At 43.0% G+C, this 27,520-nt stretch overlaps 1 protein-coding gene across 22 annotated transcripts in view; it reads right to left on the bottom strand.

Annotated features, from left to right (window-relative positions):
- elna (elastin a) overlaps window positions 1–27,520 on the bottom strand; it is a 324,471-nt gene that overhangs the window by 166,280 nt on the left and 130,671 nt on the right. For all 22 annotated transcript variants that reach the window (XM_080210607.1, XM_080210612.1, XM_080210601.1 and 19 more), the window contains exons 13-14: window positions 14,285–14,317; window positions 2,531–2,575 (exon numbers count right to left, since the gene is read on the bottom strand). In XM_080210607.1, coding sequence (XP_080066733.1) covers window positions 2,531–2,575; window positions 14,285–14,317 — 78 coding nt within the window. The remainder of the gene's footprint in view (window positions 1–2,530; window positions 2,576–14,284; window positions 14,318–27,520) is intronic.

Genomic DNA, 27,520 nt, shown 5'->3' with positions numbered 1-27,520 from the left:
CCTTCAAGTTGGCGAGTCCACAACTGCAGGCAGGGCATTCCAGGCCCTTACTACCCTCTGAGTAAAGATGGGAATTAACAACAGCAAAAGAAGGAAAAAACAGATGTTTAGAACAAGTAATTTGTATTTGGCTTCACATTAGAAGAAATAAAAAGGAATAAAAATCCCAAAGATTAATAGGAAACGATGAGCGGGAAAGGGAGAGAGGAGCTTAAAACAATGGGGGAAATTGGGGACGAACAATGCTTTGGTCCATTTACCTCAGGTGGGATTTTCCGTTTTTGGGGTGTGTGCAGCTAGAAACTCCCAACCAATGACTATTGCTAGAGAAAACGCAATGAGAATATCAATGGGACATAAGGCTGACAGGTTTACTGGACTTAACAGCCTCTATCCCAGGGTTTTTAAAGAACCGGCTGCAGTGATAGTGGGTGCATTGGCTGTAATCTTTTAAAATTCTCTAGATTCTGGAATGGTCTCAGCAGATTGCAAAACCACAAATGTAACACTTCCATTTAAGGAGGGAGGGAGACAGAAAACAGGAAACCGTGGTTAGTTCACCTAAAATCAGTTGTTGGCAAAATACTCAAATCCATTACTAAATAGCTGATGGCAGGAGATTTAGAAAATTATAATACAATCACGTATAATCAACATGGTTGCATGAAGGGGAAATTGTGTTTGACAAATTTATTAGTGTTTTTTATGGTTGTAACAACTAGGGTGGATAGAGCTGAACCATGGATGTGGTACATTTGTATTTCCAAAAGGCATTTGATAATGTCATAAAATGGCTATTTACAAGATAACAGCTTATGCTGTTATAAGTTATATATCTGTATTGATAGAGGGTTGGCTAACTAATAGGAAACACAGAAAACAAATAATCCACTTTCAGGATGATAAACTAGGAATCAGTGCTGGGGGCTCAAATATTTACAAACTATTCCAGTCTTGGGTGATTTTCTGTGTTGAGTTTGCACATTCTTCCTGTGTTTGCATGGGCTTCATCTGGATTCTCTGGTTTTCTTCCACAATCCAAAGATGTGCAGGTTAGGTGGCCATGCAAAATTGCCCCTTAGTGTCCCAAAAAGTCTATGTTAGAGGGATTAGTGGGGTAAATACATGGGGTTATGGATTAAGGCCTGGGTAAAGGTGCTCCCTCGGAGAATAGGTGCAAATTCAATGGGCTGAATGATCACCTTCTACAGTGTAGGGATTCTATAGTAATGACTTGGATGAAGAGACTAGTATATTGTTGCCAAATTTGCTGACAATATCAAGACTGATAGGTAAATAAGTTGTGTGGAGGAAATAAAAAGTTTGCGTAGGGATATGGATAAATTAAGTGAGAGAGTAAAAAGTTGGTAGATGTGGGAATGTGGGAGTATAATATGGGAAAATGTGAACTCGTCCACTTTGGCAGGAAGAATAGAAAAGCAGAATATTATTAATTGGAGAGCGACTGCAGGGTGCTGTAGTAAAGAAAGACCTAGGTATTCTTGAACATGAATCATAAAAATCCAGCATGCAGGTACAGTAAGTAATTACGAAGACAAATGGAATGCTGGCCTTTACTGATGGAGCATAAAAGTAAGAAAGTCTTTCTACAACTGAGATTACATTCGGAGGACTGAAGAATGAGGTGTGATCTTACTGAAACATAAAATCTTGAACAGGCTTCAAAGAGTAAATGTAATTGTAGCAGGTAGATGAATTTGTAGCAGGTGGGGTCGGACCATGCAAAGGTCCCTTGGCCTTGAGGGGGGATTTCTGGCCTCGGGGCAAGCGCGGTTGGAAAATCCCGCCCCCAGTCTCTTTGTGATTCTCTACCACTGATGTTAGGTTGACTCGTATATAATCAAATTATATCCTTGGAGTGGATAAAACCAGATGCAAGGAAGGAAAAGTATGTAAACAACAAACTGCTACAATGGTGCAGATGCTAAGCTTTCATAGAACATGTAGTCAGTGGTCACATCGGACACCCTATTTATATCAGTACAAAATTTTATTTGTATGGTATGTAGTTTCCCTGGAAATAATTAAGTCAGTTCTTCCCTATAGCTTGTGAAAGATGCTTAATGCAGATACATGGAAACACCACCTGCAAGTTCCCTTCCAAGCCACTCACTGTCCTGATTTGGAAATATATCACTGTTGCTGGGTCAAAGTCTTGGAATTCCCTCCCTAATGGCTTTGTGGGTCAACCCACAACATATGGACTGCAGCGATTCAAGAAGACAGTTCACCACCACCTTCTCAAGGGCAACTAGAGATGGGCAATAAATGCTGGCCAGCCAGCAAAGCCCAAGTTCCATGAATGAATAAAAAGAACAGAGATAATGATCTTTGTCATCCACTTTATCCAATTTTGTACTGAAATATGTTTATACTTGTAGGCTTGCAAAGCACTCTGAGCAGTACATTATAGTCCATAGTTTCCAAAGATATTCTTAACTGATAGGTTGTTAAACTGACAATAGTCAAATCTACAAATTTTCCATCTAACATCTGGAAGACAACTTACCGGGTACAACTCCTGGCTGAGCTCCAGGTACAGCTCCTAGTCCACCTGCAACATCAGCATAGGAGAGTTACAGTCACACATACCTTCAATAAAATGACAGAAATGCCACTGAACTAGCAGCATGTTGTATCCTACTTGCATTTTATTCCATTGCCAGAACAATCAGTAAACAATGGGAGTGGTGGGGTGGGAGGAAGTGTAATAAAGTGGAAATACTAAAGCAAAGTCAGAATGGCTGACTATCCAGCATTAGTAAAAAGTCTGACAACACCAGGTTTTAGTCCAGCCTATTTATTTGATAATATACTCACAAGCTTTCAAGGGGACTGCCTCTTCGTCAGGTGAATGGAGAGTTCTGGCCTCAGACAGAGCATATAAAGCACAGACAGTTTAGAGATCACTGATTAAAATGCGAATCCTTACACCTAACCTGCTGTTCAAGACCTGAAGTGGCTGATAATGTGAGTGGAAGGAGCACTGATCACAGTTTAAAGAGATGTGTATTGTCTCCAGACAGTACAGTAAGTGAGGTTTTGCAAACCCAGGCAAGTCACGGGGGTTACAGATAGTGCGACATGAACCCAAGATCCCTGTTGAGACCGTCCTCATGTGTGCGGAACTTGGCTATCAGTCTCTGTTCAGCGACTCTGCGCTGTCGTGTGTCGTGAAGGCCGCCTTGGAGAATGCTTACCCGAAGGTCAGAGGCTGAATGCCCGTGACCACTGAAGTGTTTGCCAACAGGAAGGGAACAGTCTTGCCTGGTGACTGTCGAGCGATGTTCATTCATCCGTTGTCGTAGCGTCTGCATGGTCTCCCCAATGTACCATGCATCGGGACATCCTTTCTTGCAACGTATCAGGTAGACAATGTTGGCCGAGTTGCAAGAGTATTTACCATGTACCTGGTGGATGGTATTCTCACGTGTGATGATGGTATCCGTGTCGATGATCCGGCATGTCTTGCAGAGGTTGCTGTGACAGGGTTGTGTGGTATTGTGGTCACTGTTCTCCTGAAGGCTGGGTAGTTTGCTGCGAGCAATGGTCTGTTTGAGGTTGTGTGGTTGTCCGAAAGCAAGAAGTGGGGGTGTGGGGATAGCCCTGGCGAGATGTTTGTCTTCATCAATGATATGTTGAAGGCTCCGGAGAAGATGTCGTAGCTTCTCCGCTCCGGGGAAGTACTGGACGACGAAGGGTACTCTGTCCACTGTGTCCTGTGTTTGCCTTCTGAGGAGATCGGTGCGGTTTTTCGCTGTGGCGCATCGGAACTGCCGATCTATGAGTCGAGCACCCAGCCTTCAGGAGAACAGTGACCACAATACCACACAACCCTGTCACAGCAACCTCTGCAAGACATGCCGGATCATCGACACGGATACCATCATCACACATGAGAATACCATCCACCAGGTACATGGTAAATACTCTTGCAACTCGGCCAACATTGTCTACCTGATATGTTGCAAGAAAGGATGTCCCGAAGCATGGTACATTGGGGAGACCATGCAGATGCTACGACAACGGATGAATGAACATCGCTCGACAGTCACCAGGCAAGACTGTTCCCTTCCTGTTGGCGAACACTTCAGTGGTCACGGGCATTCAGCCTCTGACCTTCGGGTAAGCATTCTCCAAGGCGGCCTTCACGACACACGACAGCGCAGAGTCGCTGAACAGAGACTGATAGCCAAGTTCCGCACACATGAGGACGGTCTCAACAGGGATCTTGGGTTCATGTCGCACTATCTGTAACCCCCGTGACTTGCCTGGGTTTGCAAAACCTCACTTACTGTACTGTCTGGAGACAATACACATCTCTTTAAACTGTGATCAGTGCTCCTTCCACTCACATTATCAGCCACTTCAGGTCTTGAACAGCAGGTTAGGTGTAAGGATTCGCATTTTAATCAGTAATCTCTAAACTGTCTGTGCTTTATATGCTCTGTCTGAGGCCAGAACTCTCCATTCACCTGACGAAGAGGCAGTCCCCTCGAAAGCTTGTGAGTATATTATCAAATAAATAGGTTGGACTAAAACCTGGTGTTGTCAGACTTTTTACTGTGTTTACGCCAGTCCAACGCCGGCATACCCACATCATATCCAGCATTAAACATAAACAACTGTATCCACCACAACATCTAGGAGGGTACTACCATTCTTGCAATAACAGCACAGAAATACAAACAACATTCATTGAAGCATAGAGTGGTTACAGCTCAGAAGGAGGCCATTCAGCCTGTTATGTTTGTGCCAACCCTCTAAAGGGATAACTCATCTGCCTTCTCCCCATAACTCTGCAATTTTTTTCCTTTTCATACAATGGTCCAATTCACCTTTAAAAGCCTCAATAAAATCTGCCTCCATCATACTCTCAGGCAGTGCATTCCAGATTCCAACCTCTTGCTAGTGAAAAAGATTTCTTTCATGTAACCGTCACATTTTTTAAAAAATTAACCTTATAATTGTATGCTCTGATTTTCAATCTTGCACCAATGGGAACAGTTTCTCACTTGCTAAGATGCCTATGATTTTGAATAATTCTGTCAAATCTCCTCTCAACCATCTCTCCCTGTGGAGAATCATACCAACTTCTCCAATCTTTCTACTGAAATGAAATTTCTTATCCCTATAATATTTCTCATGGATTATTACTCCGCCTTGTCTAATGCCTTCACAGCTATGCTAATGTGTAGTGCTGAAAACTGGACACAATACTTCAGTTGAGGCTGAACCAGTTTAACATAACTTCCTTTTGTTTGTAAGCTTTGTCCTTATTGATAAAGCCCAGGATGTCATATGCTTTATCAATTGTATTCCCAACCTCTTTTGCTATGTTCAATGATTTATGGACAGGTGCCAGGCCTCATTTAAAATTGCACCTTTTCTTTTAAGTTGTGTCTCTGCATTCGACCTACAAAAGAGAATCACTTTGTACTTCTATGTACAATATACTGAGCTGTTCCAGTTAATTCACATACAACAGTGTAATGGTCATTATGCTACTTAACATGGCATAGTATTGCCAAATAAAGCCTACTGAACCAATTACTAGTTTGGTGTAGTGTAGCAAAAACTTTGCTGCTCACAAATAATGGCATAGATAATTCTGAATATTTTAGTATAGACATGCAGACTTGATATCAACATAATGAGGGTTCATTATTCAATTTCCATTAGTATCAAAATAATATGGGCCACTCCAACCATCACTTCTTAGGGTTTGACATTTGCACTTTCATCAGTGTCTGGAATCTATTGTCAAATCCATACATAGATAATGGCATAGGTTTATACCCACAATTTTTGGTTGGATTATAATATTTGCAGTGACTTTAAGAAACCAGGTGTCCTTCCTGTGAATGTACGAAGTAGAAAAATGCTGCATGAGCATGAAAGTGTATATAAGCCACTGGAACTCTTCTGGTATATATTACAACATGATACTACTAACTTCATAGTGTTGATTGTATCATTCATGATTAGTGTACTTAATGCATCAATAAAGTGGTTCAACACTCTGACATGGAAGTTATGCATATCTCAATGGTGCCAACAGGAGAGTATGTAGTAGGTTCAAGGAGGGACTCACAGTTAGAGCCAGAGAGTCGAGCAGAATAATTATATGGTAATATATAAATCATATATAATTGTTGTACATATTGTTCTTATTGTTGGCAATAAAGCCTTTATTGACTCAAGCCACATTGAGTTGCCCTCCTTCTACTACATTGGCAACTTTATAGTCATTGGGAATTGCAGTGTCCAGCTTGAGGGCATGGAGACTTGAGCGTCGAGAATTCAAAGAAGTAAGAAGAAGTAAAATATATTTATTCAGTACAATGTCTATAATTGGAAAAATCAAGCCATTTGATCCTAAAGTAGACAACTGGGGACAATATATAGAAAGGCTGTGTTACTTCTATTTCTGAATGAAATAACAGATGAAGAAAAATGAAAGGTTATTTTGCTTATTGTCTGTGGCTCATAGTCTTACAGTTTCCAGTGAGAATCTTATCACCAGACGCTCCAGCCACAAAAGGTGGGATTTTCTGGCCACGCTTGCCAGAAGATGCTGCCCAAGGTCAATGGATCTTTCCATGGTCTGTCCCTCACCCAGTTCAATTCCTGTGGCAGACAGAATGGGAAAATTTGCTCCCGCATCTTTTGACCTGATTGTGGAGCTGGTCAAAATCATTTAAAACCCCGTCCCTCAATCATTTTGCGGACATACAAATTTTATATGACAAACTGAGAGCCAGGAGAAACAGTCTCAGGCTTCATGGCAAGCTGTAGGTGACTGACAGAACTCTGCAAAATTGACCCAGAAACGTTAAAGGACAGAATGGTCTGTAGTATAAACAGTCTAATCATACAAAAGGAAATATTGGCTGAGATCAAAATCACTTCAGAAAAAGCTGTGGGACTGGCCCAAGTAACTGAATGCATGGAGCATGGCATAACTGAGTTGCAAGATCTACAAGGCATGCTGAACAGAGGGGAGTACGGTAGGATGAGAGAAGAATTGGCGAATGTGGACTGGGGGAGCGCGTTGGAAGGTAGGTCTGCTGAGGAGCAGTGGAGGATCTTTAAGGAGATCTTTCTTGGTGCTCAGCAGAAATTTATTCCGATGGTCAAAAAGGACCGTAGGAGGAGAGGTAATAAGCCGTGGATAATGAAGGAGGTGAAGGAAAGTGTTAAATTAAAAGCGGAGGCGTTTAGAGTAGCTAAGAGTAGTGGGCGAGAAGAGGATTGGGAGAGGTTTAAATGTCAACAAAGATTGACAAAGAAGTTGATAAAGGAGGGTAGGAGAAACTATGAAGCTGGGCTAGCGTTTAATATAAAAAAGGATAGCAAGAGTTTTTATAAATATATAAAAAGGAAGAGGCTGGCTAGGATGAACGTTGGTCCCTTAGAGGATGAGAAGGGGGACTTAGTGGTAGGGGGTGGGGATATGGCGGAGGTCTTGAATAACTTTTTTGTTTCGGTCTTCACGGAGGAGGACGTGAATAATTTGCCGGATGTTCGAGATGGAAAGGTGGTAGGACTGGAGGGTCTCGATGACATTACTGTTACTAGAAAGGTGGTGCTCGACAGACTGGAGGGGCTGATTGTGGACAAGTCCCCAGGACCGGATGGAATGCATCCGAGGGTCCTGAAAGAAATGGCGGAGGTGATAGTGGATGCGTTGGTGGTTATTTTCCAGACGTCACTGGATTCCGGGGAAGTGCGGGAAGATTCGAAAACGGCTAATGTTACGCCTTTGTTTAAGAAGGGTGCCAGGCAAAAAGCGGGGAATTATAGGCCTGTTAGTTTAACGTCTGTCGTAGGTAAAATGTTAGAATCTGTCATCAAGGAGGAAATAGCGAGGCATCTTGAGGGGAACTGCTTGATAGAGCAGACGCAGCACGGTTTCCTTAAAGGGAAGTCGTGTCTGACAAATTTACTGGAGTTCTATGAGGATGTGTCTAGGGCGGTGGATAGAGGAGAGCCGGTGGATGTGGTCTTTCTGGATTTTCAGAAGGCGTTTGACAAGGTACCTCACAAGAGGTTATTACAGAAGGTCAGGGGGGATGGAGTTGGGGGTAGGGTGTTAGCGTGGATAGAGGACTGGTTGTCAAATAGGAGGCAGAGAGTGGGGGTCAATGGGTGCTATTCGGATTGGCGGATGGTGACTAGTGGAGTGCCCCAGGGGTCGGTGCTGGAGCCTCAGCTATTTACCATTTATATAGATGATCTGGAGGAGGGAACCGAGTGTAGGGTGTTGAAATTTGCTGATGACACCAAAATTGGTGGAAAGGCAAATTGTGCGGAGGGTGGGGAGAGTCTACAGAAGGATCTAGATAGGCTGGGCGAATGGGCCAGGAAATGGCAAATGGAATTTAATGTTGGCAAGTGCGAGGTGGTCCACCTTGGTAGGAATAATGGTAGGAAGGATTATTACTTACGTGGAGAAAAACTGCAGCAGGCGACGGTGCAGAGGGACCTCGGGGTCCTTGTGCATGAGTCGCAAAAACCCAGCTTGCAGGTGCAGCAGGTGGTCAGGAAGGCGAATGGGATGCTGGCCTTCATAGCGAGGGGGATTGAATATAAAAGTAGGGAGGTCTTGCTGCGGCTGTATAGGGCATTGGTGAGGCCGCAGCTGGAGTACTGTGTGCAGTTTTGGGCGCTGTACTTACGCAAGGATATTTTGGCCTTGGAGGGAGTGCAGAGGAGGTTTACTAGGCTGATGCCGGAGTTGAGGGGGTTGAGCTATGAGGAGAGGCTGAATAGATTAAGCTTGTACTCGTTAGAGTTTAGAAGAATGAGGGGAGATCTCATTGAGACGTATAAGATGATGAATGGGATGGATAGGATAGAGGTGGAGAGACTCTTCCCGCTCAGAAAGGATAGTAGGACTAGGGGGCATAGCCTCAAGATAAAGGGGAGGCGGTTTAGAACAGAGTTGAGGAGGAACTTCTTCACTCAAAGGGTGGTGAATCTCTGGAATTCTCTGCCCGTTGAAGTGGTGGAGGCTGCCTCGCTAAATATTTTTAAGACGCGGGTTGATGGGTTTTTGATGAGAGAGGGGATTAAGGGTTATGGGGAGAGGGCGGGAATGTGGAACTGAGCCACGACAGATCAGCCATGATCTTATTGAATGGCGGGGCAGGCTCGAAGGGCTAGTTGGCCTACTCCTGCTCCTATTTCTTATGTTCTTATGTTATGAATGAGGAAAATAGTTTTGAAAGGGAATGGCTGTAGCGCAAATCAGTCCAGAAATGGGTGCAACAGTGCTTAATGGAAGAAATGCAACAATGAGGGCTGAAGCATGCTTTCGATATGGGGGAGAACACTCCTAAGAAGTTTGTTGATGCAAGAATTATGGGTGCTTCAGGTGTAATAGGAAAGTTACTTAAATGATGCAGACTGAAGATGTGTGGTGCAGGGTGAAGTAACCAGTTAGTACAAAAAAAGCACAGCGACTAATGGTTTAAGTCCCTTAAAGAAATGGGATGAGGAGCTCAGCAAGGGATCCGAGTCATTCAATCTAAACCAGATTTCTATCATCTTAGCCCTAAATCACCATCTGTTAATAAAACACCAAAGATGGAAATGGGGAGAAAAGCATAAGGAAACCTTCATAAAGGTTACACAAGTTCTGCAGTCATTTGCCTTGATGGTGCATTTCAACCCAAACAAGCCTTGAAAGTAATATACAATGCTTCACCATATGGAGTGGAAGCTATTTAACCCATTTGATGGAACAGAAAGATCCATTGCCTTTGCTTCTAAAACATTGACAGATATGAAAAAAGAAATAGTCCAAATATATAAGGAAAGCTTGGCGGTCATCTGCGCAGTCAAAGAAGTTCTATCAGTATATTTATGGCCAACATTTTACAAGCCACTGTTAGGTTTATCCAGAGAAGATAAGCTGGTGCCGCCAATTGCCTCTGCAAGGGTGTAGAGATAAGCTCTTTTGTTAGTGGCCTTTTGCTGTACGTTTCAGCATTACCCTGGAACACAGATATCAAATGTAGATGCACTTAGCTGGTTGCCTTTACCATAAAGAGTAGCATGCTAATCAGTCCCTCAAGAGATTATACTGGTACTGCATCTGGTAGGGACGTTGCCAGTCTCAACTAAACATAATATTGTCTCTTGTTATAAACATAACAAGAGACCCTGCATTGTAGGAAGTATAAAAGATTCTCATGCAGTGGTGGTGGCATGAGAAGTCAGAGTTGCTAAAACCCTATCAAAGTAGAAGGACAGAAATAACCTGTGAAGATGGGCAGTTACTGTAGGGGCTAGAGTATAGTCCTACCCTAGGGGAGATGACTCCTGTCACAAGAACTGCAAGATTCAATTGTAAGAGGAATAGATAGGCATTTCTGCAGACGCAAACAAAACTCCAGGCTGGTATGTTGCCTCCATGGTGCAAGGGTCAAGGATGTGAAGAGCAAAAGGATGAGATGTGAAGGAATAGGACCTATAAAATGTGACAGTGGGAAAGTTTGTATAGAACCGTTAGAAATAACAGAGGTGCTCAATGAATACTTTACTTCGGTATTCGCGGTGGAAAAGGATCTTGGTGGTTGTAGTGCAGGCTTGTGGCAGACTGAAAAGCTTGAGTATGTGGACATTAAGAAAGAGGATGTGTTGGAGCTTTTGCATAGCAAGAAGACTGATAAGTCGCCGGGACTGGATGGGATGTACCCCAGGTTACTGTGGGAGGTCGAGGAAAGAAATTGCAGAGCCCCTGACGATGATCTTCCCGTCATTGATAAAGACGGGAGAGGTTCCAGAGGATTGGAGGATTGCGGATGTGATTCCTATATTCAAGAAAGGGAATAGAAATAGCCCAGGAAATTATCGACCGGTGAGTCTAACCTCAGTGGTTGGTAAGTTGATGGAGAAGCACCTGAGAGACAGGATTTATGAGCATTTAGAGAAGTATAGTATGATCAAAAGTAGTCAGCACGGCTTTGTCAAAGGCAGATCGTGCCTTACGAGCCTGGTTGAGTTTTTTGAAGATGTGACTAAACACATTGACTAAGGAAGAACGGTAGATGTGGTTTATATGGACTTCAGCAAGGCATTCGATAAGGTCCCCCATGTAAAACTTATAAAGTGAGGGGGCAAGGGATCCAAGGGGAAATTGCTTTGTGGATCCAGAACTGGCTTGCCCACAGAAGGCAGACAGTGGTTGTAGATGGATCTTTTTTCTGCATGGAGGTCGGTCACCAGTAGAGTGCCCCAGGGATCTGTTCTGGGACCCTTGCTGTTTGTGATTTTTATAAATGACCTGGATGAGGAAGTGGAGGGATGGGTTGGTAAGTTTGCCGATGACACGGAGGTTGAAGGTGTTGTGGATAGTTCGGAGGGATGTCAGAAGTTGCAACGTGATGTAGACAGGATGCAAGACTGGGCAGAGAAGTGGCAGATGAACTTCAACCTGGATAAGTGTGTGGTGGTTCATTTTGGCAGGTCAAATGGGATGAAGGAATATAATATTAAGGGTAAGACTCTTAGCAGTGTGGAAGATCAAAAGGATCTTGGGGTCTGGGTTCATAGGACTCTCAAATTGGCTTCACAGGTAGAGGATGTGGTTAAGAAGGCATATGGTGTACTGGCCTTCATCAATCGAGGAACTGAGTTTAGGAGTTGGGAGATAATGCTGCAGCTGTATAAGACCCTGGTCAGACCCCACTTGGAGTATTGTGCTCAGTTCTGGTCACTTCATTACAGGAAGGATGTGGAAGCCATTGAAAAGATACAGTGGAGATTTACAAGAATGTTGCCTGGATTGGGTGGCATGCCTTTTGAGGATAGGTTGAGAGAGCTTGGTCTTTTCTCCTTGGAGAGATGAAGGATGAGAGGTGATCTGGTAGAGGTATATAAGATGTTGAGAGTTATTGATCAGGTGGATTCTCAGGGGCTTTTTCCCAGGGCTGAAATGGCTGCCACAAGAGGACACAGGTTTAGGGTGCTGGGGAGTAGGTACAGAGGAGATGTCAGGGGTAAGTTTTTCACTCAGAGGCTGGTGGGTGCGTGGAATCGGCTGCCGGCGGTGGTGGTAGAGGTGGATTCGATAGCATCTTTTAAGAGACTTCTGGATGAGTACATGGGACTTAGTAGGATTCAGGGTTATGGGTAAGCCTAATAGGTAGAGACATGATCAGTGCAACTTGTGGGCCGAAGGGTCTGTTTGTGCTGTAGTTTTTCTATGTTCTATGATGTCCCAGAGTGATTGCATGGCATTCTGGAGGGGGGAGCTGAACAGCCAGCTGTCCTGGTGCATATAGGCACCAACGACATAAGTAAAAAATGTGATGAGGTCCTACAAGCTGAATTTAGGAAGTTAGGAGTTAAACTAAAAAGTAGGACCTTAAAGGTAGTAATCTCAGGATAACCACCACTGCCACATGCTAGTCAGGGTAGGAATGGTAGGATAGCTAAGATGAATAAGTGCTTGATGAATAGTGCAAGAGGGAGGGATTGAAATTCCTGGGACACTGGAACCAGTTCTGGGGGAGTTGAGGCCAGTACAAATCGGATGGTCTGCACCTGGACAGGACTGAAACCAGTGTCCTAGGGGAAGTGTTTATTAGTGCTGTGGGGAGGGTTTAAACTAATATGGAAGGGGGCAGAGGCAATAAAAGCTCAGATAGAAACCACTAGATCAATGCTTGGTGCGATGCAAGCTCAGTTTGCTGTGATGCAGACTCAGGTCCGACCGCCACCCCAGAGCTTGGGTCCGACTGCCAGCCCGGACCTTGGATCCAACTGCCACCCTGGGTCAGATCGCAACCCTGGGCCATGGGTTCGACTGCCACCCTGGATCTTGGTTCCGACTGCCACACCGGACCTTGGGTCCGACCACCACTCCAACTGCCAATGTTCAAAGAGGCAGATTCTCACAATAGTCCAAAAAAAAGCTTGGATTGCAGAGGTGCTGTCCTGGGAGAGCAGCAGTGGCGTCATGGAAGCTGATCCTTACCCAGGATGACGGCATTCGTCTGCTTGGCACTGCCATTTGGCCAGTGCCCTTACTGGTGATCATCAGCTAGCTTCCCAGACTGCCGCAGCCCATGTTGAGGTAGTATAGTCCAAAATTGGATCCTCAAAGCCCAGTGCTTTACTGGAAGTTATTGTATGGCTCTTTAAATAGCAGTGGGGCAACTGAATACTGGTTCTTTGCAGAGTGCTAAACACATTCCATTGAAGCATTGAATCCCTACAATGCAGAAAGAGGTCATCTGGCCCATCACGTCTGCACCAACTTTCTGGAACAGCATCCTACGCAGGCCCCTCACCCTATCCCTATAAACCTGCACATATACCATGTCTAATTCACTTAACCAACACATCTTTGGACATTAAGGGGCAATTTAGCATGGCCAATCTACCTAACCTGCACAACAATGTACTTACATTGTCCAAATTTGGTAAATCAGTTGGTAGGAATGCTCTGACAAAAGTTTTGCTATGCGCATTTCATGATGACACACCATGCAAGCTGCAGTGGTAACAACTGCTGGTGTAGCATGCCAGCAAAAAAGCACTAGATTTCTGCATTGCCATTTCCATCTGTGTTATGACAAAGCAAATTCAATTTCTCTATTTTTTAGCCTTTGACCGATTCTATACCCATACTGCTACTGCCTCTATATCGCATGGGCTTCAATTTTGTTAAATAGTCTAATGTATGGTACTTTCTTAAATATCTTTTGAAAGTCCATACATACAATGATCTATTACACTGTTCCATGCCCCCATTATTACTCATCAAATAACTCAATCAAGTTAGTCATCATGATTTGCCCTTAACAAATCCATGTTGGTTCCCCTTTACAGGATGTTTGCCAAATGGATCTTAATTTTCGCCCAGATTATTTAGTGGAATTTTCTTATAATTTGTGAGAACGTCAGGTTCTGACTGAAAACTGGTGTGTATCTCTCCAGATGCACTGCAGTTTTCACACTAGAGGTTGAGCCGCTCTGACAAAAAAGAGGGGAGGGTTACATCACCATCCTGGTGGGGTGGAGCTTGACAGCCGATAAGACTGGCTCCACAGAACTGATATTAAATTCCCCCCCCAGCCCCATCCTCACCACAGCCCAATCGGTGCAGGCTCTCAAAGTGAAATATAATTCTTGGTCAGTCTTTTTTTATGGCATAGTCATTAATCATATGAGAATAAAATAGTAATATATAACTAATATTAGAATGACAGTGTATTTCAATATTAAACTAAGAAGAAAATGCCTGTACCTGCAATAGCTCCTGGACCAGCTCCTGGAACACCTGTACGTGCAACACAAGGAAGTTCAATACTATAATGCAAAATTAGTCCATTGAGTCAACATGCAAAATGAACACTGGTGCACAGACTAATGTTTCTTTAGCTCGAATCCTCAAATGATATTCCATGCAATTTCTCTTATTTAATGAATGAAGTGATTATAATGTTAGCAACTTGTGCTTTTGGGGACATAATTATATAAAAGAAAACAAACAGCCCACCCTCCAGGGATGGTTTCAATCTTAAATGCCTGGTGGCAACTCGGCAGAAGGCTGTCAGATTGACCAGGGGGTGTATCAACTGATATCCTGCTCCATTGTCTTTGAACAAATAGCAAGGACATCTGTCCTTCTTTAAATATAAACAGAGGTATAAGTACTCAGCAGGTGAGGTAGCATCATAAGAGTAATAAACATAGGTGGAAATTGCAGCTCCTCCCATGAGTGGGATCTTCTGGTCCCAAAGAAGGTGCACTGCACCACCCCTCCCCCCTCAACCCAATCCCCATGGTGGGTTCCCATGGCGTGATGGCATGACTGCGCGATCCATGCAAAACACCATAGAGATTGGGGAGGTAGCTTGAGGAACAGCACACACTTTTAATTAGCACTTCCAGGCTCATCATTGTGTTCAACGATGTCAGGTTGTAGCCACTGCTCCCATTTGTTTTGGCAGCAGTTCAAGATTGCAACAGCTCCTCCCAATGGTGAGGTGCCTCTGCCTCCAGAAAACATAGTCTGGGCAGGGGGGCAGCAGTGGCCGGGGGGTTAATACCTCTCAGCTAATGTTTTGGGTCCGATTTTTTGGTCAGACTGGAAAATATTACATAATGTAACAGGTTTTAAGCAAGCACAGTGGTAGGGAAAGATGGCGCAATTATGAATAGAACAGTGGTGAAGGTCAGTGAAAAGGTGAGGAGGCAGGAGTGATTTAAATTTCAGAAACAGATGATAGTGCCAAACAGAAGAGATGGTAATAGCACAAAAAAAACAAAATATGACTCTAGAGGAACTGTCGCAATTATGAACTACTGTCCAAACAAATGGGAGCAGTGGCTGAAATTGTTGAACTTGATGTTGAATCTAGAAGTGCTAGTTAAAAATTAATGCTGTTCCTCAAGCTTCCACTGTAATTAATTGGCAGAAAGGCAAGGAAAGAGAAGTGATGGTGAAATGGAAAATTAAAATGATAAGCGATCAGAAATTTAGAGTCCAGCATTTGGAATGAATGGAACTGTTCTGCAAAACGACCACCCAATCTCCTTCCCAATGTAAACGGAACAAAATTGTAAATAGTGAATATTACATACCAAATTGAAACTACAAGAAAATTGCTTTTCCATCTGCAAGGTGTGTTTGAAACCAAGGTGTGAAAGGGCAGAAGCTGCATCTCCTATGCCTGCACGTGGAGTGCTGGGGGAAGGGTGTTGGAGATGGTGGGGGAAGGGTGTTAGAGATGGTGGACAGATGAACCGCAACATTATGGAGTGAACAGTCCATTTGGGATATTGAAATGGAGGGGATAGGCATTTTGTTTGATGGTAGTATTGTGCTAGAGATGGCAGAAATGTTAAGAGGACCCATTGTGTGGAAGCTGCTGATTTGAATGGTGAAAACAAGGGGAATTCTATCATAGCTATACAAGGGAGGGGAAGGGGGGAGTTTAGAAGTGCAACAAATGGGAGGGACACTGTTGACGGTCTTGTCAACCGCAGTGGACGATCTTTGGTTGAGATAAAAGAAATAAAAAATACTCATGTGGAAGGTGGCATCATCATCAGAACAGATATGACAGAGATGGAGAAATTGTGAGAATGGAATAGAGTTCTTACAGGAAGAAGTATAATCAGGGTGGATATGGAAATCAGTGGACACACAATAGATATTGGTCAAGTGGCTATACCCAGAAATAGAAATTAAGAAGTTGAGGGAGGGAAGCTTGAACTTGAGAAGGGATGATGAATGAGAAAATTTGAAGCAAGTTTATGAAATTTTCCAGTTTGGGGCAAGAGTAGAAAGCAGCATTGATATAGTTCTCAATGTGCTGTGAAAGAAGATGACCTGAATAGCATTGAAGCAAAGTATTCCACGTATCACAAAATGACAGGCATAGCAAGAACCTATAAGTTCCAAAGGTGACACATTTTATTCGGAAAAAAAACTTAGAGGAATCAAAGTAGATTATTAAATAAAACAAAAAGATCAGTTAGGCAGAGGAGGGCAATGATAGATCAGCTGTGGAATTTCAGTTCCTACCAAAATCTGTTTACTGAATGCCATAGCTACCTCAACTACACTTTCTCACATTCTGCTCCCTATAAGGATTCCAACCCATTCTCCCAGTTTCTCTGTCACAGTTATTCTGATGGTGTCACCTTCCACAACAGTGCTTCAGACATGTCTTCCTTTTTCCTGAGCCAAGGTTTTCCCCGCATTGTGCTTGAGAGGGCCTTAAACTACGTTCACCCATTTCCTGCACCTTTGCCCTCCCTCCCAGAAACTTTTGGGGAAGGAGATGCAATTCCAGGAAAGTACGTAGGCTTCAGGGAAGCCAAAATAAAGCTTCCGTTCTTGGCTGATAACCAATGCTAATATAATAATTAATTTTTCCCTTAAACAGTCTTCACTTCCCCTGAGATGCCAACCAGGGTAAACCTGAAAACAAAGAAATGCAAGTTTTTCAGCCTTGTAACAAAATTAAAATAGCCAATCAGCTTCTTGGGGGCAGGTTGGTTTTTCACCTCTATCCTGCCATTGTTAAATCCAGAAATGAGCAGGTTTTGGATTTATACTTCTTAACTGACCCCAATCCATCTATTTTGGGAGTTAAAATTACCCCATTAATTTTGTTTTTGTCTCCATAGATTCTGCCTATTTCCAGCATTTTCTATTAAATTTTAGATTTCCGGCATCTGCAGTATTTTGGCCTTCTTTAAATAACTATGTAGAAAAGGTCATTATGGCAAAGTGAAGGTGGAGAAAAAAGGATTTTGATCAGGAGAAACCCAAACAGGAGAGTTTAGTTGTGGGAGCAGGAGTGATCGCCTGAGTAAAACAAGGAAAGTTTAGAACTTCCTTGCTTTGCACTTACCAGAATATCTTTGCTCTTAGTCAGCATCTTTCTGCAGCTTTAAATGATGCCTCTGCCCAGTGGTCTGTTATCATGTCCCACCAATTTTTGGCAGGCAAGGGACTGAGATATTTGGTGTACCTGTGCTATATGGATTGCAACAGTTCAAGGCCACTTACCACAACTTCGCAAGGCAAATTAGAAATGGGCAATAAATACTGTTCTAGCCAGTGATGCCCACATTTCATGAACAAATTTTTAAAAAAACATAGAGATGAGGTCCTGGAGATAAAATTGCCCAGGATTCATGCTGCCAAGGTGAAGGTTCGGTAATCAGTTGCGTCATTTTCACTGTATCTTTTATTTATTTTTGGATAGTAATATTTTGAGATATATTTGTGTGGCAGAATTATTGATATTGTTCTCAATGTGCTGTAAAGGAAGATGACCTGAATAGCATTGAAGCAAAGTATTCCATGTATCACAGAATGACAGGCATAGCAAGAACCTATAAGTTCCAATGGTGACACATTTTGTTTGGAAAAAACTTAGAGGAATCAAAGTAGATTATTCAATAAAACAAAAAGATCAGTTAGGCAGAGAAGGACAATGACAGGTCAGCTGTGGAATTTCAGTTCCTACCAAAATCTGTTTACTGAATGCCATAGCTACCTCAACTACACTTTCTCACATCCTGCTCCCTATAAGGATTCCAACCCATTCTCCCAGTTTCTCTGCCACAGTTATTCTGATGGTGTCAACTTTCACAACAGTGCTTCAGATATGTCTTCCTTTTCCCTGAGCCAAGGTTTTCCCCGCATTGTGTCACTGCTTGAAAATCATGTTATGTAACCATATAATTAATGTATATTCACCCAGGATTATTTAAATGATGTATATTTCTTGTTTACCTTGTCTTTGGCATCATGGCATTTCAAATGCAGTAGAGTGACTTTTCCAGTAGTCGTTTATTGTGTCATTAACATTTCTGCATGTAATTAATATACCTTTGGCATAACTCAAATAGCAGAAGGGGCGCATGGTAGTTAGCACTGTTGCTTCATAATGGCAGGCACCCAAGTTCAATTCTAGGCTTGAGTCACTGTGTGGAGTTTGCATGTTCTCCCCATGTCTGCGTAGGTTTCCTCCAGGTGCTCAGGTTTCCTCCCACAGACTGAGAGATGTGCTGGTTAGGTGCATAGGTCATGCTAAATTATCCTTCAGTGTCCCCGAACAGGCGCGGAGTGTGGCAACTCGGAGATTTTCACAGTAACTTCATTGCAGTGTTAATGTAAACCTACTTGTGACTAATAAATAAACTTTAACTTTAAACTTTGAAAAACGTAAAATTCTGTAATCACGAAAAGGACATTACCTAAATCCTTCCTGAACTGTTAAATGTTATAGCACTTTGTTTTTATTTCAGATTTCCAACATTTGTTATCTTTTGCAATTTAATTTATATGCCTACAATTCACTCCAGCTCCGATGGAGAATGTCCACCTCCTCAAGATGGAGATGCCCTTTCATTATCCTTGCTGCTATGCAGCAGCTACCTCTTTTGTTGGGATTAATCTTGAATTCAAGCCTATTCAACCTGTCTTCATAACTTAAATGTTCCACCACACAGCATCCTGGTAAAACTCCTCTGCACTCCCTCCAGTGCAATCACATCCTTCTGATAATATGGCAACCAGATCTGCACAGTACCCTAAGTTGGCCTCATCAAAGTTCTACACAACTCCAACATGACTTCCCTGCTTTTGTGACCTATATTTTGATCGATAAAGGCAAGAATCCCATGTGCCTCTTTCACCACAACATGTCCTTCCGATTTCAGTGATCTATGGACAAACATGCCAAAGTCGCTTCATTTCACAGAACTTCCTACTATCCTGCCACTTGCTTGTCAAATTATTCCTTCTAAAATGTATCACCTCACATTTTTCAGGGTAAAATTCCATCTGCCACTTATCTCCCCATTTGACCCTCCCATCTACATCTTCTTGTATTCAAGACACTCAACCTCACTGTCCACCACCCAGTCAATCTTTATGTCATCTGCAAACTCACTAGCCCTACCCCCCACATAGTCATTCATCTATTTCTTTTACATAAATGATGAGTTATAGGAGACCCAGCACAGATCCTTGTGGTACACCACTGGATACTGGCTTTCAAACACTAAAGCAGCCTTCTGTCATCATCCTCTGTCTCCTACAATTGAATAAGAAGTCTCACAACACCAGGTTAAAGTCCAACCAGTTTATTTGATAGTAAACCCACAAGCTTTTGGAAACACTGTTCCTTCGTCAGGTGTGTGTTCATCAGGTCTGTGTTCACACACCTGAAGAAGGAACAGGTTTCCAAAAGCTTGTGTGTTTACTATCAAATAAACTGGTTGGACTTTAACCTGGTGTTGTGAGACTTCTTACTGTGTTTACCCCAGTCCAACGCTGGCATCTCCACATCATCGTACAATTGAGCCAGCTTTATCAAATTACCATGTATTCCACTTGCATTTGCCTTCTTTATATGTCTCCCATGTGGGACCTTGTCAAAGGCTTTGCTGAAATCCAGATAAATCCTCTTGAATGCTTCAGTTGAACTTGTTTTCACCACACTTCCAGGCAGGGCATTCCAGACCAGAACCATATGTTGCGTGAAAAAGTTTTTTCTCACATCACATTTGTTTATTTTTTAAATCACTTTAATTTTATCTGATCAGGGAAAGTCAGCATAGTTTTGTCAAAAGGAGGTCATGCCTCACAAGTTTGATTGAATTTTTTGAGGTGGTGACCAGGTGTGTAGATGAGGATAGTGCAGTTGATGTAGTTTATCTGGATTTCAGCAAAGCCTTTGACAAGGTCCCACATGGGAGACATATAAAGAAGGCAAATGCACATGGGATACATGGTAATTTGATAAAATTGGCTCAATTGTAGGATGATGTGGAGATGCCAGCGTTGGACTGGGATAAACACAGTAAGAAGTCTCACAACACCAGGTTAAAGTCCAACCAGTTTATTTGATCCCACATGGGAGACATATAAAGAAGGCAAATGCACATTGATAAAGTTGGCTCAATTGTAGGAGACAGAGGATGATGACAGATAAATCCAGATAAACTACATCAACTGCACTACCCTCATCTAAACACCTGGTCACCACCTCAAAAAATTCAATCAAATTTGTTAGGCATGACCTCCTTCTGACAAAACTATACTGACTTTCCCTGATCAGATAGAAATAAAGTGATTTAAAAAAATAAGCAAATGTGACGTGAAGAAAAACTTTTTCATGCAACATATGGTTCTGGTCTGGAATGCCCTGCCTGGAAGTGTGGTGGAAACAAGTTCAATTGAAGCATTCAAGAGGGTATTACCTGACTACTTGAATAGAAACAATGTGCAGGGATATGGAGAAAAGACTAGGGAATGACACCAAGCCATAATACTCATTTGGAGAGCTGCTACAGACACCATGGGCCAATTAGCATAACAATTCTGTGATTCTATGATTTGTTCTTCGCTGATTACATTTTGATAAGAAAGATGAATACACAATAAATAAAAACAGAAAATGCTGCACAAACCCAGCTAGTCTGGCAGCATCTGTGGAGAGTGAAACTGAGTTAACATTTCAAGTCTGTACGAACCTTCTGCAGAGGGGTCTCAGGTCTCTCCACTTCTTTGAGCAGAGGCCCGAACAATCCTCATCTTCTGCCCAGCTGAACATTTTCTCTTTTAACTTGTCTCACTTCCTGCCTGATAGGGAGCAGCTGTTCCCCGCAGTTGAAAGGTCAGTCACAATAGGCTATGGGGAGCAGGGGAATGTGAGACAAAACCTTTTTAGTCAGATGATGATTGTCTGGAATGTGCTGCCTGGGTGGGTGGCAGGTTGCCTCACATCCTTTTGGTACATCATAACATTCAAGGCTATGGGCCAAGTGCTGGTAAATGGGATTAGGTGAAAGGTCAGATGTTCCTCACATGTTGATGCAGACCCGATGGATCAAAGGGCATTGTATGATTCTATGAATTCTCCTGACTCTGCTCACCTGATTCGTTGACGAAAATCCAGACGTATGATTTCAGATTCAATGAACTAAACGAGCAACACACTCATGTGGATGCAGAGGAATGAAGCAGATTGCAGAGGCCTTGATGGAGTCTAATACTATGCTCTATGCCAATATCTGAGACAATACAACACAGATGCACAGCACCAAGAATCTCTGCCTGAAGCCTGATCAGAGCTTACAATTTTGTGGTGTTGACCATTGGTCTTCAGCCATTGACAGGCCATTTGGTTAGAATGATGATGCTATCTTTCAGGGTTGCCTTTCCATCAGAAACATAGAAACATTAAAATAACTATGGCATAGGGAGAGGCCATTTGGCTTACTTTGTATTGACTGAAAAAATTGTTCATTCTTATCTCACTTTTCAGCGCTTGGTCTGTAATCACCTTAACATGACCCATGAGGTTGGCCTCTTGGAGAATGAGTTCCCTGATTGAGATAATGATTGCCTGCTTCACCTTGGCGGGCCCTGTTGCCATCTGGTGACAGAGGTCCCCAATGGAGGTCCCTCCATGGAGGGATCCTCCCCCACTATCTTGGGGACCTGGGGCGGAGGGTGGTTCATACGGCAGTTCTGTACAATAAAAGGTTAAATTGGTTCACCTGCACTCAAGCGACTTGCCCTTTTCGCAACCTTGTGGAGTCTGTGGACCATGTCTATATTTCATGTTATAGAATGCACACCCTTTTCAGTTTCCTCAAAAACCTTTTGTTGATATTTTGTTTGCATTTCAGTCCCACACTCCTGATGTATGGCTACCTGGTGCGGAGATGGGTGGGAATGAGGACTTCCTCATGAACCTGCTCCTGGGCCTGGCAAAGCTCGCCATAAACAGGTCCAGGCAGTGGGTGACCAACAGGGTCATCCAACCCAACTGCCTGCCCCTCAACTGCAGATATATTTGTGGCCGGGTGTCCCTGGGGGGAGCATGCAGTGACCAAGGGCACCATCAATGCCTTTTGTGCCTGCTGGGCACCGCAGGGACTGGGATGCATTATTGACCCCTTTAATCACATTTTGATTTTATGTTTTAAGTTTCCTTTCCACTTTGCCTTTCGTTTCGGGTTCCCTTTCTTTTGCGAGCTTCCCATTTTAATTTGTCCCCTTGTTAATTTGATTCAGTTTATTTGATTGGCTCAAAAAGATTAGTAATGATTGCCTGCCCAATCAGGGAGTCTCACCTGTGCATATTATGAGTGTCAGGATTACTGATACTCTGGATTCTGACTTTGTGTCAGAAGCACTCTTAGGGATGGAGAGAAGCTTGTAAATTAAGGGAACGTGGTGAAAGGATGCCAGTCTCTGAGGAGTTATTTCAGTGGTAATGAGGAACAAGAGTGACCCTGAAGGAACTTCCTACAAATGGCTGGCCCAGCTTGGGGGAAGCCATTCTCAGGTATCATATGTTTGTTTGGGAAGCTGGACTTATTTGACCTTGCTGCCAAGGATTGGGCCCAAAATGTGGATTGCATTTGTTACTACTTTAAAGCTAATGACATTGTGGCAGGTGAAAACAAAAGTTACTCTTCTGACTGCTTCTAGGCTGTGAGTATTTGCAGTTTAACTTTCCTTGTGGCAGCAGATAATAAAAACTTTTGAGAATTGACTGGCCTAGCGAGTGAATACTATGACCCTAAGCCACCTTGAACCCTGAGACATTGGTTTTATTTGACACTCCAGGCACCAGGGGAATCTGTTAAGGGTTACCTAACAAGGTTAAGATGACTGGTGGAAGCATGTGAATCTGAATGAGTGGTACAGTGGTTAGTACTGCTGCCTCACAGCACCAGGGACCTGGGTTTGATTCTGGCCTCTGGTCACTGTCTGTGCAGAGTTTGCATGTTCTCTGTGTGGGTTCCCTCTGGGTGCTCCAGTTTATTCCCACAGTCCAAGGATGTGTGGATTAGGTGGATTGGCCATTCTAAATTGACCGCAATATCAGGGGATTAATGGGATAAATATGTGGGGTTACAGGAATAGGGCCTGGGTGGGATTGTAGTTGGTGCAGACTCGATAGGCCAAATGGCCTCTTTCTGCACTGTAGGGATTCTGTGAACATGGTTTAATCTTAATAAAAGCCTGTCTGGTATGTAACTATTCAAAAATGCTTATTAGCTGAAGTTCAACTGGATTTCAAATAGGTGCTAATGCTGACCTTTTATTACTGGACTGCTGCAAGTGGAGCATTTGAGTTGCAAAGCCTCCCTGTGGAGGTGAACACTCTCCCATGTCAGTTTGACTGAATTTGGGGACGCTTGAGCACAGGGTATTACATAGGCCACTCAGGAAGTATCAGATACATCGAAACCCAGATCTGCCCACAGTCCAGCCCCAAAGCAAAGCCAATTTTTGACCAAATGGTTTCAAGTCCCTTCTGAATCCAAAGCGAGGCATTGTAAATTGTTGCAGATATATGGAGTGGAAACAGCAGAATAGTCCTTAAGACCTAGATTGAGGAAAATAACATGTAGGCTAGTGTCCAGGAGAGTACACTTCTACATCTGATGTAGAGCAATTAAACTGCATAGTCCAAATCAGACCCAATAAAGATAGCTGTATGGTTAAATGGACAGCTGGTATTAATGGCGATTGATACAGATGCAAGTATACCTGTGGTCAGAGTCAATGCTCCATAAAATTCACACTGAATCCTTAACTTTAATCAGCACTGAACTTGTACAAGGGAATCTTTGTGAATTGTGTGTACAACTTCTGTTCCTGTCTTGTATGAAAGGCAATTGCTTCAGATACCAATGATTGTAATGGAGGGCTCGGGACCTAGCCTAATGAGATGAAATTGGTTGCAAAAAATCCACCTGGATTGGGTAAACATTTTGCAGTTAGAAAATAGTCAGCTGGGTGAAGTCCTGCTCAATACCTGGAAGTTTGTCAGGAAGGTCTAGGAACTACAAAAGGAACCAGCAATTTTGCATGTTGACCTGGAAACAGTTCCAAATTTTGCAAAACGTGGTACAATTTGCATAAGGGGGGGGGAAGAAAATGTGGAAGCAGAAATCTGAAAACTAATGTGATGGTATCATTTTGTGAGTCCAGTTTGTGGAATGGGCAGCACAAATCATGCCAATTTTGAAACCAGCTGGATCAGTTCACCATTGAGGATTTTAAGCTAACACTAAACTATTTCTCAAGCTCGATTGCTTAGATCAAGGATCTATAAACAAAGTTGCAGTATTCTTATTCTCAAAACTGGATACAAATCATGCTTATTTGCAATTACAGCTAGGTGACGATTCACAGAAATATTCAACAATCAATATTCATTAGGACCTCTACTAACACACATGGCTACCCTTAGGGTATTGTCAGCCTGCTTGATCTTCCAGTGAAGAATGGAAAACATGTTAGAAGGTTTACTTCAGGTTGCTGTTTGTCTGAATGACTTTCCCATTACAGTTAAAACAAAGGCAGAACACCTAATGTTTTTCAAAGGCAGGCACACACCCAAGAAGGGAGGAATGTACCTTAGTACCTCAAGTTACCTATCTGGGCTACAGAGTAGTTGGTGCACTTTGGGGGACTGGGTGCTTAAAGATGCCCAGTTCCCACGTTCATCTAGAAGTTAATTTCTAGAGCTGGTGACATATTATGGGAAATTTGTATCAAACTATGCCTCCATCTTGGCTTCACTACAACTGCTAAAAAAGGATTAAGCTTGGGAATGGTCTGCCCATCAAACACTGGCTTTTAAGAAAACAGTTTTCATTGTTGAATATCTTAGCATATTGTGATCCTGACTTGCAATGCATCTCCATGCTCCAATATTTGGAGAAAAAAATTTTCATCAGTACCTTTTATGTGCAGAAATTCATGATTGACCAACCACAAGCCACTATTTTCTATGAAGAGGACAAAGTGATGCCACCGATAGCAATGGCCCAAATCCAGCAGTGGGCTTTATTATTGGTGGCCTTTATTATCAGTTGGAACACCTGTCAATGATATTAGCCCTAAAGATGTTTATGAGTAGGCTACCTTTAGCAGACCCCTCTACATTAGTATTCAAGTAGAAGTGACAGTAATGACAATGAATTTCCTGGATATTCTCCCATTGGCCACACAAAGATACATCTTTAGATATAAAAGGACCCTGTCCTCACCAGTTTTTTTAAAAAAACTGGTACTGACAGGAGAAATAGAAAGACCACTACAGCCTGAAGACAGCAGCTCACTGTAGAAGATGGCATACTGCTATGTGGGACACAAGTGGTTGTTCCAAGTCAGAGCTGCCATTGCATACTGGCTGAACTACATCACAGCCACCCCAGAAGTGTCCAAAATGAAGGTGCTGGCAAGAAGCTGTTTATTGGCCTAGCATGAATTGGACATAGTGCTCATGGGTTGGTGCCACCAAGAACAGAAGGTACCACCGGCAGCTCCCCTACACCTGCAGGAATGGTCAAGTAGGCTTGGCTACACGTGCATTCTGCAGACCCATTCTTGATGTTCCTCATCATAGTGAACACCCAAGTGGATGAACATTTGTAGGGTGCATTTGGTGACCACAATAGCAGTAGAAAAACTTTGCACCTTTTTTCTGCACATGGGATCCTAGAGGTGCTGGTATCTGCCAATGGATTGTCTTTTGCCAGCCAGTAGTTCACCTGAGTTCATGAAGTCTAATGGGATTCAATATATTAGGACAGCATCATACCATCCATCGTCACATTGCTGGCAGCCTCAATGGAGACCAAGCTATCCCATTAGTTAAAATAAAGTTGTGATTATAGAACAACCCCCATACCACTGCAGGAATAGCACCCATGGAATTGCTTGTGGATAAATGACGACTAAGCATCAAATTGAGCTTGATCTTCCCTAACCTAGCATTGGGGAGGTGAAATAAGGAACCAAAAGCAGAAGCCAGGACAACAGCATGGAGTGACAATTGAAGGCCAGTTTAAAAAGGACTGGCCCCACATGGTTACCAGGAGCAGTTGACTCTGGGATGGGGCCAGTATCCTACAAAATATATATGCAGAAAAAAAAACATTTTGATCAGGTGAGGGTCTTGAAATCACACCATCCAACAGCCAACAATGCCTAGCATGCCAAGAACAAAGACCTCCCAAGCCACTGGCATCACCTCTCCATTGTCTGTAGTTAGCACCTCAGAATCTGAAATAGTCATTGCAAATGAAGCTGCAGCCTCCCAAGGAATGGAGTGAACCAGAACGCCAATGCCCACATTGTAAGAGATGAATGTCTGTTCAATATGTCACAAGACACTCATGAGGTGTGAAAACCTTGGACCTGAATTGGGGGGGGGTGGGGCAGGGGGGTGGAATTGGTGTAATGACCCCAACAAGCCTATGAGGTTGGCTTCTTGGAGTATGAACTCTGTGGTTGGGCAGTGTCTCCTCTCCGTATGTTGGAGTGTCAACTCAACTAGAACTCTGGATTTTGACTTTGTACCAGAAGCGCTCTTAGGAGTGGAGACAAGTTTGTAAATGAAGGAAATCTGGTGAATGGATACTAGCCTCTGAGGAGTTCAGTCTGCAACATTGTAAATTTTAAATGTATTGAGAGCTTCTGCCTCTACTAACTGAGTTCTAGGCCCCCTTCATCCCTGGGTGAAAAATTCTCAATTTCTCTTTTAATCCTTCCATTGGTTATGTTTAGGTTATTGACCTCTCTTCTAAGGAAGATGGATCCTTCCTATCCACTCTATCTCAACCCCTCAATTTTATACATCTCAGCTTTCTCTGTTCCAAAAGAAACAATCCAATCTTGCTTCACAGTTTAAAATTCTCAATTTCTGGCAACTTCATTGTAAACCTCTCTAGTACTCTTTTTTTTCTCATGTGATCACATTCTTCCTGCAATAGTGGCCAGAACTGTTCAATTTTCTCACTGTGACCCAACCAGCACTTGATATAGTTCCAGAACAATATAATAGATCTGGATCTTATAAGCAGAGCACAGTATCCTGCAGAGCTCTGAGGTGTTGGAGTCACAGGGGCAGGGATGTGACAGCACTAGCTGCTGCATGGCAAGTTTAAATCCAGTGTGAATGTTTAATCCCCAGCCTTA

This window comes from Carcharhinus amblyrhynchos, chromosome 23 (assembly GCF_965287045.1).
Source record: "Carcharhinus amblyrhynchos chromosome 23, sCarAmb.v2.hapA, whole genome shotgun sequence".
Taxonomy (NCBI): domain Eukaryota; kingdom Metazoa; phylum Chordata; class Chondrichthyes; order Carcharhiniformes; family Carcharhinidae; genus Carcharhinus; species Carcharhinus amblyrhynchos.
The sequence above is the reverse complement of the archived record's forward strand: the minus strand, read 5'-3'. Positions and strand labels throughout refer to the sequence as shown.